This window comes from Sinohyriopsis cumingii, chromosome 3, assembly GCF_028554795.1.
Source record: "Sinohyriopsis cumingii isolate HCF-2022 chromosome 3, ASM2855479v2, whole genome shotgun sequence".
Classification (NCBI taxonomy): Eukaryota; Metazoa; Mollusca; class Bivalvia; order Unionida; family Unionidae; genus Sinohyriopsis; species Sinohyriopsis cumingii.
The window spans coordinates 110,435,839-110,449,834 of record NC_142963.1 but is presented as its reverse complement, the minus strand read 5'-3'; the positions used below and the strand labels follow the sequence as shown (position 1 = coordinate 110,449,834).

At 33.6% G+C, this 13,996-nt stretch overlaps 1 protein-coding gene across 1 annotated transcript in view; it reads left to right on the top strand.

The window, feature by feature from the left end:
- The window catches only part of LOC149803568 (transmembrane 9 superfamily member 3-like), a 72,508-nt gene extending 60,444 nt beyond the window's left edge, over positions 1-12,064 (top strand). Inside the window, exon 15 of the mRNA XM_089953305.1 lies at positions 1,162-12,064. Within this exon, the coding sequence (XP_089809431.1) occupies positions 1,162-1,229 (68 nt within the window). The 3' untranslated portion in view covers positions 1,230-12,064. The remainder of the gene's footprint in view (positions 1-1,161) is intronic.
- The last annotated feature ends 1,932 nt before the right edge of the window (positions 12,065-13,996 follow it).

The following is a 13,996-nucleotide window of genomic DNA, read 5'->3' as shown; positions in this document are numbered from 1 at the left end:
ACGTTGTGCCAGTCTGATATCCAATGTGGTCATCTCAGTGGCTGTCTTGAAAATATATTTGGTTTTTCACCCGATTTCTTATGATGTCTAGTTAGTTCCAAATGAAAAAATGTTGCTGATCTGACATCCACTATGGCCAATATGACAGCATTTTGTGCTCTTAAATGGAAAGTCATATTGAAGGGTTTTCACCAGAAGACTGGTTGGTCCTGAATGAAAATGGTGCCGATCTAACCTCAGATATGGCTTCCACAACTAGCACGTTGAAAGTCTTGTTACTAATTGTCCTACGCGGATGAAAGCACTTCAATAGAAGTTTTCCTGTGGTGTCCGTTTTATTCTCAATCAAAAAGGTTCCAATCTTGTGTCCAATATGACTGTCACAGTGGCTAATTTGAAAATCTCATCACTCGGAAATATCAGAGATGGTTTCAACACTCAACCAGTTGAAAAAGAAGTCTAATCTTGAATGCCTGGAAAATCTTGTTCTGATCTAATTTTGATCAGGATTGGAATATGGGCCACAGGCCAAGTCGGTAATGGCCCAGATCCCTGTTGATGTTGTGGTCTGGTTTGCTGAGCTTGTTACCACTCTAAGGGCCTTCTTTCTGATCCGAATTTTATGAAATTCAGTCTTTTACTCGTATATCATTGGGATCTTGGAAGATAATGAGAGAGATCTATGCATATGAATGAGGTGGTTTTGCATCTGATTTTGGCATAATTTGTTATTTTTCTGGAGTTCACATTTTGGTTTGACTTAGATCCAAAGTTAATATGCTAGCCAGTATCAATAAGATTTCAGCTGGGTTCCATATTGAGCTGATCAAGGGCTGGGTTTGTTACTACTCTTGGGTCTATATTTTCTGATCCAGTTTTGATTAAACTTGAAAAGTAAGCTTATATAATCTAGTCCTTAAACTTTTATTATGAGCAAGATGTATACATTTTAATAAGGTGATCTTACATTTGATTGAATTTTTTGCCACTCAAGATTCTTTTCTTCTAACCAGATTTTAAGTTTATTTTAAGCGAGACTTACACATGATGATAAGGTGATCTTGTATAGCCTATCATATGAATAATGTTGTCCCACAAAACAAAACCATACCTCTCTGTCACATTGAATTTAGTTGAACCGACATGATGTTTCCATTTCAGGTACATTTGGGTACATTGGAACAAGCACATTTGTACGAAAGATATACTCAACAGTGAAAATCGACTAGATGTGATGTGGAAGACTTGTGAGCAGCTTTATGTCATCATGAAGATAGTGACTCTGTTCACACAAAATCTCGTATTTACTTTTACAGCACAGCTGACTTTATTTTAAATACTTGAATCTTATGGTGTCTTTGGACAGAAGACAGATGTGATATGCTGGTTTGATTTATTTCATAATGTCGGCTGAATTAATCACAGCAAGATGGCCAATGCAGTATATGACAGTAGTTGTTGCTGAACTTGTATGGTCTATTCTAATTTATTTTCCAACTTGTGGTGTTCAGGGAACTTTGAGGACGTTCCCAGCTATAACAGACAGTAGATAAACCATTTGACTTGCTGTATTAAATGAATGTGTAAAGAACTCAGTGCAATGCACTTGGATATGGTCCTGGTTCCTGTTGCATATGCAAATTATTTTCTCCTTTAAAATATGTTTCCATAGTTGTCAGACAATTAATGAACTTGGTGTTTTTGGAAGCTGGGAAGACAATGTAAGGCATCTTGGCTTATTCAAATTAGAACGGCATTTATGACTTGTTTAGCCTAGAAACTGCTATTTTTTTATTATTGTTATGCATGCATCATGTGTCAGTCCCATTTCATTAATTATTTTATTGACCATATTTTGGTGTGTGTAATGTGCTCCTGTGTGCAGCACCCACCTCCCAATTTTCAACCCAGTGCAAGGTGAAAAATGTGGTTCTGACATGACATGGATGATATTCATGTGAAAAATATGATAATTGTGCTGTTTTGTGGGAAACAACATTCTGCCATTTTTGGTAGTGCACTGAGCATGATTTGTTGCACAACATTTGATTGGTTTACAATAAAACAGTACTTGACTGTTTCTTTGTTCTTTTCTGTCCATGCTTCATCCTTGTATGTGGCTATGATGGTGAACTTGTGTGTGTCTGGGTGTACAGGTTTTTACCCAGATCATGATGATGTTTTGTCTGATTATAATCAGTCAGATAATAAGATTGAAGATGAGATGCTATGTGACATTTAAGGTCCAATATTTATGCTTAACTGGACTAGTATGACAACTATCACATATATTTCAGTGTTTACCTACATGATGTACAAATTACCTTTAAAAACATCATGCTGAGTTCAGCACTGATCCCAAAGAAGTATCACATACTGTGATTTTAGATTAGAAATAATACAAAAAACTAAGTTTATTTTCCAAAGAAAAATAAATAGTTAAAAATTTTATACAGTAATTTATTCTTTTTCAATATGTATCAATCTTACCATAATGCAGTATTCTGCATTTTGGAAGTGTACAAAACAGAGCTGATGAGCAAGTTACCATTTTCTTGTGTGTATTTCCAGTTAAGATGGAAACAAATATACAACGATATAAAATTAGGTGAGCTTGTCAGCATAAAGAACAGGACTGTTGAGATTTGTAAGCATTAGTTATGTCTTAAATAAGGCCACTATCAGTGTAATTAAAGGCAATGAGTTCAATATTTCACTTGGAAATAGATATTTTAAGGCAGCATAATGCTGTGATCTTTTTGGTAGATCAATCTAGGAAAGAAACATTTTTTTAATACCATAAAATGTGCATCCCCTCTTGAAAAGAGGAAAAAATATGTATAAAAAGTGCACATTATACATGCCAAAATATGGAATCTTTCTATTTGTCATGATGTAGATAATTCATTGGTTGGCATAGTTGCTCGGCTCCTGGTTCAGGGTCCTGTCCGCAGAGCCAGCATGTTCAAAGCTATATAGACCTACATTTTTTGGTTAAGGTTTTCTGAGGGTTCTCAAGTTTTTCTGCTATTGTCAGTTATAATTATAGCTGTGGAGGAAACATATTAATAGGTTTTCAAAATTTGTCAATTAAGATCAAGATAATTAAAATTTAGATTTAAAATTTATCAACCGTCATCATTTTGTCATCATTCCTCCCATCTTTTCTCCCTTGACAGCGATATTACTGGTGAAAAAATCATGGCTTTAGTTGTAGAAGATTTTTTTTTAATTTACCTGGCATTAAGGCCAAGTGAGCTTAATGGTATAGCCTTGGTGTGTTGTCTATTCACAATTGCTAGTTACATTTCAAAAACTGAAATTTGACAGAATTTGACAAAAAGTTTCAGAAAGCATACTTTCACATTTATCTAAATGATGATCATGGATAAAATTACCATTGGTGAAAATAGGAAAATCTTTAAAGACTTGTTTTCTATCACTGCTCAACACAGTTTAAATCAATTTTGACCACATTTGACAGGAAGCTCTTTAAAACCATAACTACTTATCAAGAACTGCTCCAAAGAATTTGACCATAGCATCCTGTCATAGTGAACTTGAACATATTTACCAAATGATCTGATCCACCATCAAATATGGCTGCCATTAATAAATAGAAAAAGACCAGGTGCCAGCCCAGTTCACATTTTCATATTTGTATGAATTGACTTTCCCAAGTTTAATGATCTATTACCCATGTGAGTGGTATCAGACCTACATGGTCCTCTTTTTTTTTAGTCACATGTACTGTATTACATTTAGAGATATTTCATGCTTATGAGTTAATAGTTGGATTATGTTTTAAAGTTTATTAAGAGAATTGGCATTTTTTATCAGTTACCAATGCAGATGATCATTATCAGATCCCCCTTCCAGTTTTCAGATTTTGTTTCATTCACTCTAGCCTAATGCTTGTCTACATTACAGACCAGGACCAAACTGTGAGTGATTTAAACTTGGGATAAAGAATAACCATATCAATTTATTTAGGGGATCAAAAGCTCAAAGGTCAGTGTCATTGACTGAAAGAAGAAAAGTTGTTTCTGCACCAAAATTGTAGTTGCCTAGATTGATTATCAAACATATAACCAGCATATAATGTTCTGTTCAGAGTATTATTTTCTTCATTTAAGTATGTTAGGCAGAGGACATATTTATGCAAGTCTTTCAGTAATAGCTACTCGTGGAAAAAGTTCACATTGGCATTTGTACACTGGTGACCTCTAAAATGTTCTCTTCCAAAATTAGTTTTTGAATAAATATCTTGACAAGGCCATGGCCATGCATCAATTGTGAGTTGGATATTGTTTGTCGACAATAGCTTGTTTCTGCTCAGGAATTCATAGTTCCTATAAGATTTCAGTCAGACTTGAAATATGGGTTTATATCATCCAAATATCATGCAAGCTGGGTTAGATGATATTTGGATTGTTGTAAGCTGACTTTAGGTTTCAGACCTGGGTCATTTTGTTTTTTATTCTTGGTCGCCAGCTACTAATTTGAAGGGAGAATGATCAGCTTGGAATGGGAACGAGTGCCAGGAAATGATACAACAATGTAATACTTCCAGACTGGTATTACATATTAAACTAGGTTTTTACCTACCCCAGCCCCTCACCCCTAAAAAAGACAATACTACATTATAAAAAGAAAATGCAAATTTCTGGTTTTTATTGACTTATTATAATACCTCTATTTTGATATTATAGGAGGTAAAAGTTTGTTTATTGATCTTCTACTTTCATGCCAGTCACATTAGATATGTAGGTAGGTGGTTTTATAGAACATTAGCACAAATCTGGCTATATAATCAAACTTGGTAAATAGGCTAATGTTGTCAATATCTTGGATGATTTATATTATAAGTGAAACCTATGCATATTTATGGGGTAATCCAGCATTTGATAGATTTTATTTTTTTTTTTACAACTTTAGAGACCTTTTTTTTTATAGGAGATTGATTAAAACTTTGTAAATGTCATCAAAACCTTGTTTGACTATAAGTGGAATTTATGAATGTTAATGATGTGACCATGTGTCTGATTTTCATAGTTTGTCGACAGTCTTGCAGTTATTTCTCATCAGATTTTGATCAGACTTGTTAAATAGTTTTGCAATAAGATGTTGGATTAGTTTGATTACTGATTTAGAGACCACATTTGGATCAAATTTTTCTCCACATTAAGCTTATTATCATGGTCATAGACCAGTTCTAAAACAAGTTAGATCAGTATATAATAATGAAATATATTGCATCAGATTAGCTGAGCTTGTTAACTCATTAGATGCTTATATATATATATATATATATATATATATATATATATATATATATATATAAATATATATATATCAGTATAGTATGGTATAAAATAAATTTAAACAATGTTTTCCTACAATACTACGTAAGCCTGTCTAGTGACATGGTTAACTGTTACATTGTGCATACAGGTGAGCAATATCAGGCTAATTTTGTCTTTTTAGTCATATAGTCACAATTATGATGCACATATAGTACATTATATGCCATTAGTCACAAGGTATTTTAAATTTATATATTTGGTATATTTAGCTTTTAATAAAACAATATAATTTATATTTTAAAAAAAAGAAATCTAGCCCTATGTGATTCTTTCCTGGACCATATCCAAACTGAATCACCACCATTACTCCAAATATAGTCCTCCCATTTTCTGAATGCCAATCCCTGACATTTTCTGCTCATAAAAATATTCTTTATGTACTTTTGTATTTTCAACAAATGATGTTGCTTAGATTTCTAGTATGGCCACCATGGTAGCCATTTTGATAATCTTCTAATTCTTCTTGATGGATAGTTGTAACAACATAGGTTTTCACCCAAAGACTTTTGCAATTTGTAATTAGTTTAATCTAGATCAAAAATAGAGCAGTTTGTTTCCCCAATATGGCCACCATGGAAGCCATCCTAAAAAGTCATGATTTTGCTCCTCCAGAATAGATGGTCATGTAGATCTGGGATTTTGCTACAGTAATGAATGTACTGTTCATACCCTTTTACTTTTCTTCCATGGTTAAACATTAAAAATCAAAATTATTGTTTAGGTCTATAATTTTTATGCAAACGAAAAGGTAGAAGCAAAAAATTGAAGTGTTTGAGAGAATGTAAGTATGCATATGAATATTGTACAAACATGGCACAACCAAAGATGTATACTAAAATACATTTCCTTATTTATTGTCTGATATTTTCATGGATGTTTATTTGAAGAATTTCTCCAAGAAATCAGTGTATAACAAAGAGGTATTTGCCATTTTTAGTTGAATATATATATAAACTAAAATTATTGCAAGAACTTAGTATTTTTATACATAGAAATTATCTGCCATCACTCTTTCCAATATGTTATTTAAATGATAATCCTTCTTCAAGAGCTGAACTTGGGTAAAAAGTAGACAAATATTTACAGCAATGCATGAATTCCATGAGCAGCTCCTAATGAAAATCATGATGAAATTGTCCATTATCATTAGTAGTTCCATGTTTTTTTTTTTTTATTTGTCATCACACAGCATGATGACTTTGTAGTTATGAGCATTTAAGTCCCTTGTAAGCACTCCGGAAACCAATCAAGACTTAATGGAGTAATGAAGTATCAGGTATGTTCTGTTTAACTGGTGAGTAAATTATCACTACCCTCTATCGTAACCAGTTAACAGTCACAGAACAACTGTATGACCCATTGGCCACTAGAGTTAGCCTTGTTCAGGCAGTCCTCCAGTATTTTATGCAAACTACCCCTTGCTTAGCTTCATGTGTGGCCCACCCCTACCCCCATCCTATCCCATCACATAATTGGTTGGAGGTTTAGGTATCTCCTATTTTTGTTATATCAAAGTTCAGGCTTTTATGTCTGTAAAACCCAGTCTTTCTTTTTTTATGTTTAGGCATTTTTCCTTTAAAAACAAACAAAAAAACCAAGACTTTTTTTTTGTTTTGGCTGTGGGGTGAATTAATCAGATTTAGGTTTCTTTGCCTTTCTTCACTTTTTTTAACTGGATGATTTTAAGAGCTGACATTGAAATCATTAACATGCTTATATACTCAACTGATTGAATTGTTTTGCCTGAATAAGCTCAACATTTCAATGGCTGATACCACCACCATTGCAAGAAATGATTGGAAAGAATCCATGTAATTGGATTGGCTAGCATTAAAGAATGGTTTTAAGCCCTTTCTGGCAATCAGTTAAGGATGTACAAGGTTAAGTTTTTAAACTTAGCCTAAAATGATGTCAATCTCACTTAAAATTAAAGCTGCTCATAGAGTTGGGGATTGGAGAGTTTTCTTCCGATTTCTGCACCATTTAGAAATTGGGAATGAAAGGAGGAGCCAGATTAACATGCTGACCTCTATATTGTGTTTTTTTTTAATGAAACCACATCGATTATTGGTAGTCTCTAGGGCAATGCAAACTGCCACTGAAAGGCAAGTCTCACTGGTGTTCATGATATTTCCTGAAGCTGAACCACTTATAAACTGTTGTACTTGTTGAATGAGGCATAAGCTAATGCAATGCTTTAGAGATTGTATGACTTTTAGATGGTGCATGCTTAAATTGGCAAGCCAGTATAATAGGTTGGTAACTAGTACATTCTGTCTCCCAATTGAAGAGAGCATACAAATCGGGTTGTTGGGCATGGTCACCTTGAGAGAAAAAAAGCAGATATTCAGTACAGTCACTAAGATGGAGGATGCTACCTGGCTGGCTGTTTTTCATTTATATCCCCCTTCTGTTATTATTATTATTGTTGTTATTAAGATCGTCTTATCCATCATTCTTTGAAACCTTTTCACAAAATGATCTTTATTTGACAGTAGTTTGCAGAGCATAACATCCAGTAAAATTTAAGTCTGTTTTGTTGATGCTTCTCCTTTAAAACGTCTGATTGATGCAAAGGTCATATATATATATATATATATATATATATATATATATATATATATATATATATATATTGGATTGTTCATGGAACTGCATCAAGGACAGATCATACTAGTTGGCAAGTTTATCTACCTTGTGCCAAGTATTAACTTTGAGGTGAAATTATCAAATGTTGGTGTTTGTTTTTCAAATGGTTCTGCAGTTCACAGGAAATGGGAGTTAAGTGCTAACCCAAGGATACCATGGCCAACCCAAGTGGTCTGGGAAGGTGGTCAATCCACAATCCTTAGATTAGGAGTATACACTTTAATAACTGAGCTACTGTGACTCCCATATTAGTAGTTGTAAATGTCAATTTACATGAAAACTAGAGTCCCAATTTAAGAGCAGTTCTTTGCTGTAAAAGCAGTCCTGGTCCAATCAAATGACTGGTGTTGAAAGAGTGTAATTATATCTCCACCACATCAGTGGAGGGAGTATATGGTGTTCCATTGCAGGCTGTCATGTACAGTCACATACAGTCACATCCATTGTGACTGCATGGATTGAACTCAGATTTGAAAACAGCTTTACATTAAGACGCCCATTGTCATGTTCAAATCTTGCCATTTTCCTACATCATTCAACAGGGTTATGGTCCCATCCTGACTTACAACATTGCCCATTCAGTGCATCATATTGGTGATGGCATCTTTGTTGTGTTGACATAAATCCACTGTTAACAATAAACTACATAAATCTATCCTTGTATTTGAAGTTGTGTCATTGCCATTAGTATGAACAGAAATGAATTAAATGTTTGCACATAGTTATGCACTGCTAGACATATCCATGGATATTTTTTATATATATATATTTATTTACATTTTTTTTCTTCAATAAAGGCATAACAAAATTTTGGGGTTTTTTTATATATAGGTTTTATGTATATTCTTTAGTTAGGAAATAATTGTGTATGCTGCATAGTGTTACAAGATTGTAAATTACTAAATATTTATTTTTGGGTTAAATGGTAGGTAAAGGTCATTATCACTGTGATCAAAAGATGAAATTAATATGTAAGTTGAGTTTGACTCTTCCCCCAAGTCATGCAAGCACTTCTGGTGCCTGCATGTGGAACTGTTAAAACTGGCTATTTTTTTAGGTGTGTACCACAGTGTCAACAGCATTATCTGTGGCATGTGCTGTACCGGTACTTCTGTAATTTCCATCATTAAGGAATGTAAGGAAATTCCAGAGAATCCTGTTAAGAATTGAATGATATTAAAAGGATGTTTTCATTGTCATGAGAAAATTGTTTTAAAAGAAAAATAGTATGCTTTTGCAAAAGGGTTTAATTTGTCATAAATTGATTTTTGATTATTGCATATATATTTATGATTCTTTAATCATGTTTGTGCCAAAGCATTGGCTAGATGGGATGTTGTAAAATATAATCAACTAAATCCAGCTTCAGAAACATTTAGGATTTTAAAAACACTAATGTTTTTAGTCGTTTATTAGTGTATATTGATGCGTTAAGAACATGTATTCCTTTGTAATACTGAAAATAATTGTATGATTTGCAGGAGAGAAGTTAATTTTGAATTTTACATAACTTCTCATGTCCACTAGATATTTTTTTCATTTTTTTTTAGTAAGTGTGTGTATGTTTACTGGCCATCTCTGAAGAATATCTTCCCTGGGTGTTGGTACTCCTCAAGTTTCCCTGCCAATTATATCAATAGTGTACCTCTAATATTTTGATTAAGCCTCGGCACTTCCTATTTTTATCAACAAATACTTGGATGTCACCATAATTTCTTTCACTGGGTGTCAGGTGTAGTGTAAGCTTAATCACCCCACTTTAGTACATTTGTAGATTGCATCTTGTAGAAATGTTAACACGCAGCAAATACATCTACTATTAGGTACTATTTAATTGGGGAGGGGCTGCAGTTTTCTTCTGCTCTGAGATATTTATTTTCTTTTATGTGAAGAAAAAAAATGTATATATTTTTGGAATAATGGATATAGCATATTGTTTTGCTATAAATCATAGCTAGATATTTTTCCAGCAATTGACGGATTTTATTTTTAAAAAGCATCAGGACTAGGTCCCAAAACATTAAATTGCTGGTCCATAATAAATTTGTGGTGTACCTTGGTAGTATCATGGCTTGTTTAGAAATACTGCAGTACAAAAATGTCTGTGTTACCCATCTCTTTTGTTTGTTACTAGTATTTTATAATGTTATAATGGTAAGTTAACTATTGGGCTTAGTCATTTTGCTATTATTTATACGCTCCCTAAATAAACCACCATAAATTGTGCTGGGCTGGCATATATGTATGTCATCATGCAAGAAAATCTGGATGAGTAATAAAGAAATGTAACATAATTGTACCTTTATATTTTACTGGTGTATTACACTATAACTCTGTTCATCAGTCCATTAACTTTTCCCATTCTACACAATAAGTTGTACAGTACATACATCCACCAGACATTCGTGTATAGATTATACTTGGGATAAAGAAGAGCCATTTTGATTTGGGAGTTCAAAAGAACAGGGTCACTGTGACTGAAAGGAGAAAATTGGTTTGTGCACAAAAATGTATTCTATATCATATACTTAGACCAAACTATGTGGATGGCTTGCACTTGCACAAGAAAGAACCCTACAGATTTCAGGATAAAAAGTTAAAGGTCAGTGTCATTCGGATTTAATAAAGATAAAGCAGCTCAGGTTCTCGACCATCTTCACGATCATTGACTGTAAGTTCAAACAAACTTTGCGGATGGCTTGCACTTTGAGCAGAGAAGAAACCTGTCACTTTTTAAAGGTTAACCCAGACAGAAGGAAAATGGTTTTTGCACAGATATCTCAGCTGCTGACATTTTCCTACACAAAGGATGTGGATGACTTGCTTGTTGGATTTTTAAAAAAGTATTTTAGTTTTGAGGTGTAAAGGAAGTAAAAGGTGTTTTGTGCATAACAACTTTAGTTCTAGATAACGTATCTTAACCAGTATTTGTTGAGGATTTATACTTAAGGTATGAAAGGAGCTTGTAGATTTTGGAGGTCAAAAGGTAAAATGTCCATGGTAACTGGGACATGAAGAGAAATTGGTTTGCAGACTAACTTTTGTTCTAGAGTAAGGTCCTTGACCAAATTTTGTGGATAGCCTGCATCAAGTGCAGTAAAGACACCTAAAGATTCTTGGTCTTAAGGTCAGAGATCACAGTCTGAAAAGAAAATCAGTTTTAAGTGCGGTCATTTTAGATCAATGTCAAGGTCGTCATGACCATTTGGTCAGTAATCTCCAAACTCACCCTACCAGTGCTTACGTAGAGGACTGTTCAACATAGTGCATGCTTATAAGGCACTATTCTGTTGTTTTTTAGAAGCATATAATTTAAAATCAAATTAAATATTCACTTGCTGCTGTCATCCATCTGGTTTAATCTTGTAGATTCAAATATCTTTTGTCATATTTAGAACAACGAATGTCATAGTAGCATTATATTGATTTGTAATGCAGACCCACATCATTTCATATTTTTTGTTGAGAATTTGTTTGATTTATCTATATTTTATATAGGACTAGATTTAATATGCTGTCTGATGTATATAAAGAAAATAATTGCCTCTGAGAAATTAAGATTTCAGAATTTCTTGGATTCCTTAGGGCATGTTGTTTGTGGTCTCTTTATGTGCTTAAGTACCCACCACTCATCCTGTCCACAATAAATGTTGAAACATTTGCAGATAAATCCAAGAAAGTTTTACATACATTTTTTTTTCTTCATTGATGGATATGACTAACGTACAGCTTGCTTGTTTTTGTTTTGTTGTTGTTACTTTTTTTTTTTTAAAGGACTTGTTTGTGGAAATATCAGTATGCATGTTTGGAAGGTTGAGATTGAGTGTTGATGCTGTTTAAGAAAAACTGTAAATGCAACATACATATATATAAAAAGGTGAAGAAATGTGATTTTCTATATTGATCGTATGTATGATTAATCTGTATATATTTGACAGGGTGTATAGTCGGGGAAGATAGGGACAGAAAGTATTCTGTAAAAAAAAAAATGTATTGGGTGTATGTTACCTGTTGTAGGCTTTGAATTAAACTTCATAACTTTAAAATAAGTGTTGTGAAGTCTTTATTTCAAACAGGAAGAAAGTCATATTATTGATGCAAGAGAAACTTCAAACATATTCATTTTGTGATGACTTTGGCCAAAGATACTAAATATATTTGGATTGTATATACCAGATATACTCTTACAAGTCTGATCCAACGGCAAACTGTGTAGACCACTTCTGCAATTACATAATATGCAGGCTGTTCTGGATCTATGCTGGTTGTTGTTTCTGATCAGTAGAACAATCTGTTAGCGCATTATTTGCTGGCAGATCATGGTTTGTGTCTGCAGTTGGACTGGACTTGAAAGTGAGTATAAACAGTATCCATCTACTAAGCCCATGACCACTTGAAGACACAGACAAGAGTAGTGATTTATCTCGAATTTTCTGTGCCCACCATAATGCAGAATAGATTCTGTCCACAAACTTGGTTTCTTCAAGATTCGGTATAGCATTTATTTGGTGTATTTTTTTCTTCATAGTGGGTAGGTTAGAATTTTACAAGTTATTTTGGCATTTGCAAATATGTGCAGATTTTACATTTTAATTGGGCAACTGGTTGTATTTTGTGCCTTAATTTAATCCAAGTTCTCGGTTTAGTAACCTCTAAAATGACTATTGCTAAGTCAGAATTAACATCCAACAAAAGTCTAAAATGACTATTGCTAAGTCATTCAACAAACAAACAATCTGAGAGAACAGATCATGGAGTCAAATGATGCCATTTAATTCACTGTTTCCTTAGAAGAAAGTTTAAGGGTGTCAAATTAAACAGTGTTGTTGGCTGTGATTAGAATGAATAATCCCCTACCTACTCTTGTGAGTTTGATTGGTATCTGCATGCTTAAAATATGCCAGTTGACACAAATAGCATGAAGAGTGTTTCATATTTCCTTGGCAGTGAATGTGATTCCTTTTATTGAATTCTTTACTTACAGTTTCAGTAACAGCAGTTTATGAAATATACTTACTGATCATCAAACCAATTTGTTTTTCAATGTATGTACAAGTACCACAGGTTTGATACTCTGGGGAAAATCCCATTTACATGAGATTTTGTTGAGTCACTTTGCTGCTTTTGCTGAGGACAGGGAAACACCAAAATATTATCATTAAACACAATGATTTTTTCCTCGCAAAGTACTGAAATGGTTGCCTTTTGAAGGGATGTTTATTTCAGTGAATGATAAATTCTGACCATTTATTTTCACAAACTCAGTCTGTGACTTCACTTCAGTTTTTTCCAATGCTTCAGTCCAGTGACCTAAGTGACTAGAGCATCTGCCTCTAATGAGGGAGGTTGTAGGTTCAAACATACTCTTATTCATTGGTTTTAGATAATTTTTTTATTCACTTGGCTGTATGCTCCACCATAAGCTTGTTATTGTCATGGACAGATTATATAATAAACAAGATCAGTGAATATAAATGGGACATTTTTCATTGCCCATTGAGATTTAGGGATTGTGTGTCCATTTGTATAAAACTTGGTAAATGGGTATTATCACGATCTTGAATTACTTCATTTATGAGCTAAAGATTATACATATTAATAATGCCATTATACTTAGAACCAATATTTATCAGGATGTAGTAAACTTTTTAGAATCAAAATGATAAAAGGTTTCAGAGATAATTTATGGTGGTTATGTCAGATAGTAGCATTACTAGTAGCATACCATGGTTACCAATCCTTAAAACCGTTCTGTTTTCCCCCATGACTTTTCCCACTGAGCATAGTTATACACGTTTGCATTGTGATTGTAATCCACATGAGTCCCCCCCCCCCGGTGATGTTCCCACGAGGTGCCCCAGTTAGATCAATACGACAGCGGTGAGCTTGTTGTATCACTGTTATTACTGATCTGCAGTATACTGATGATTGCCAGCAGGATTGTCTTTTGTACAAGCCTGCGTAAGTCGAAAAATGGGGTA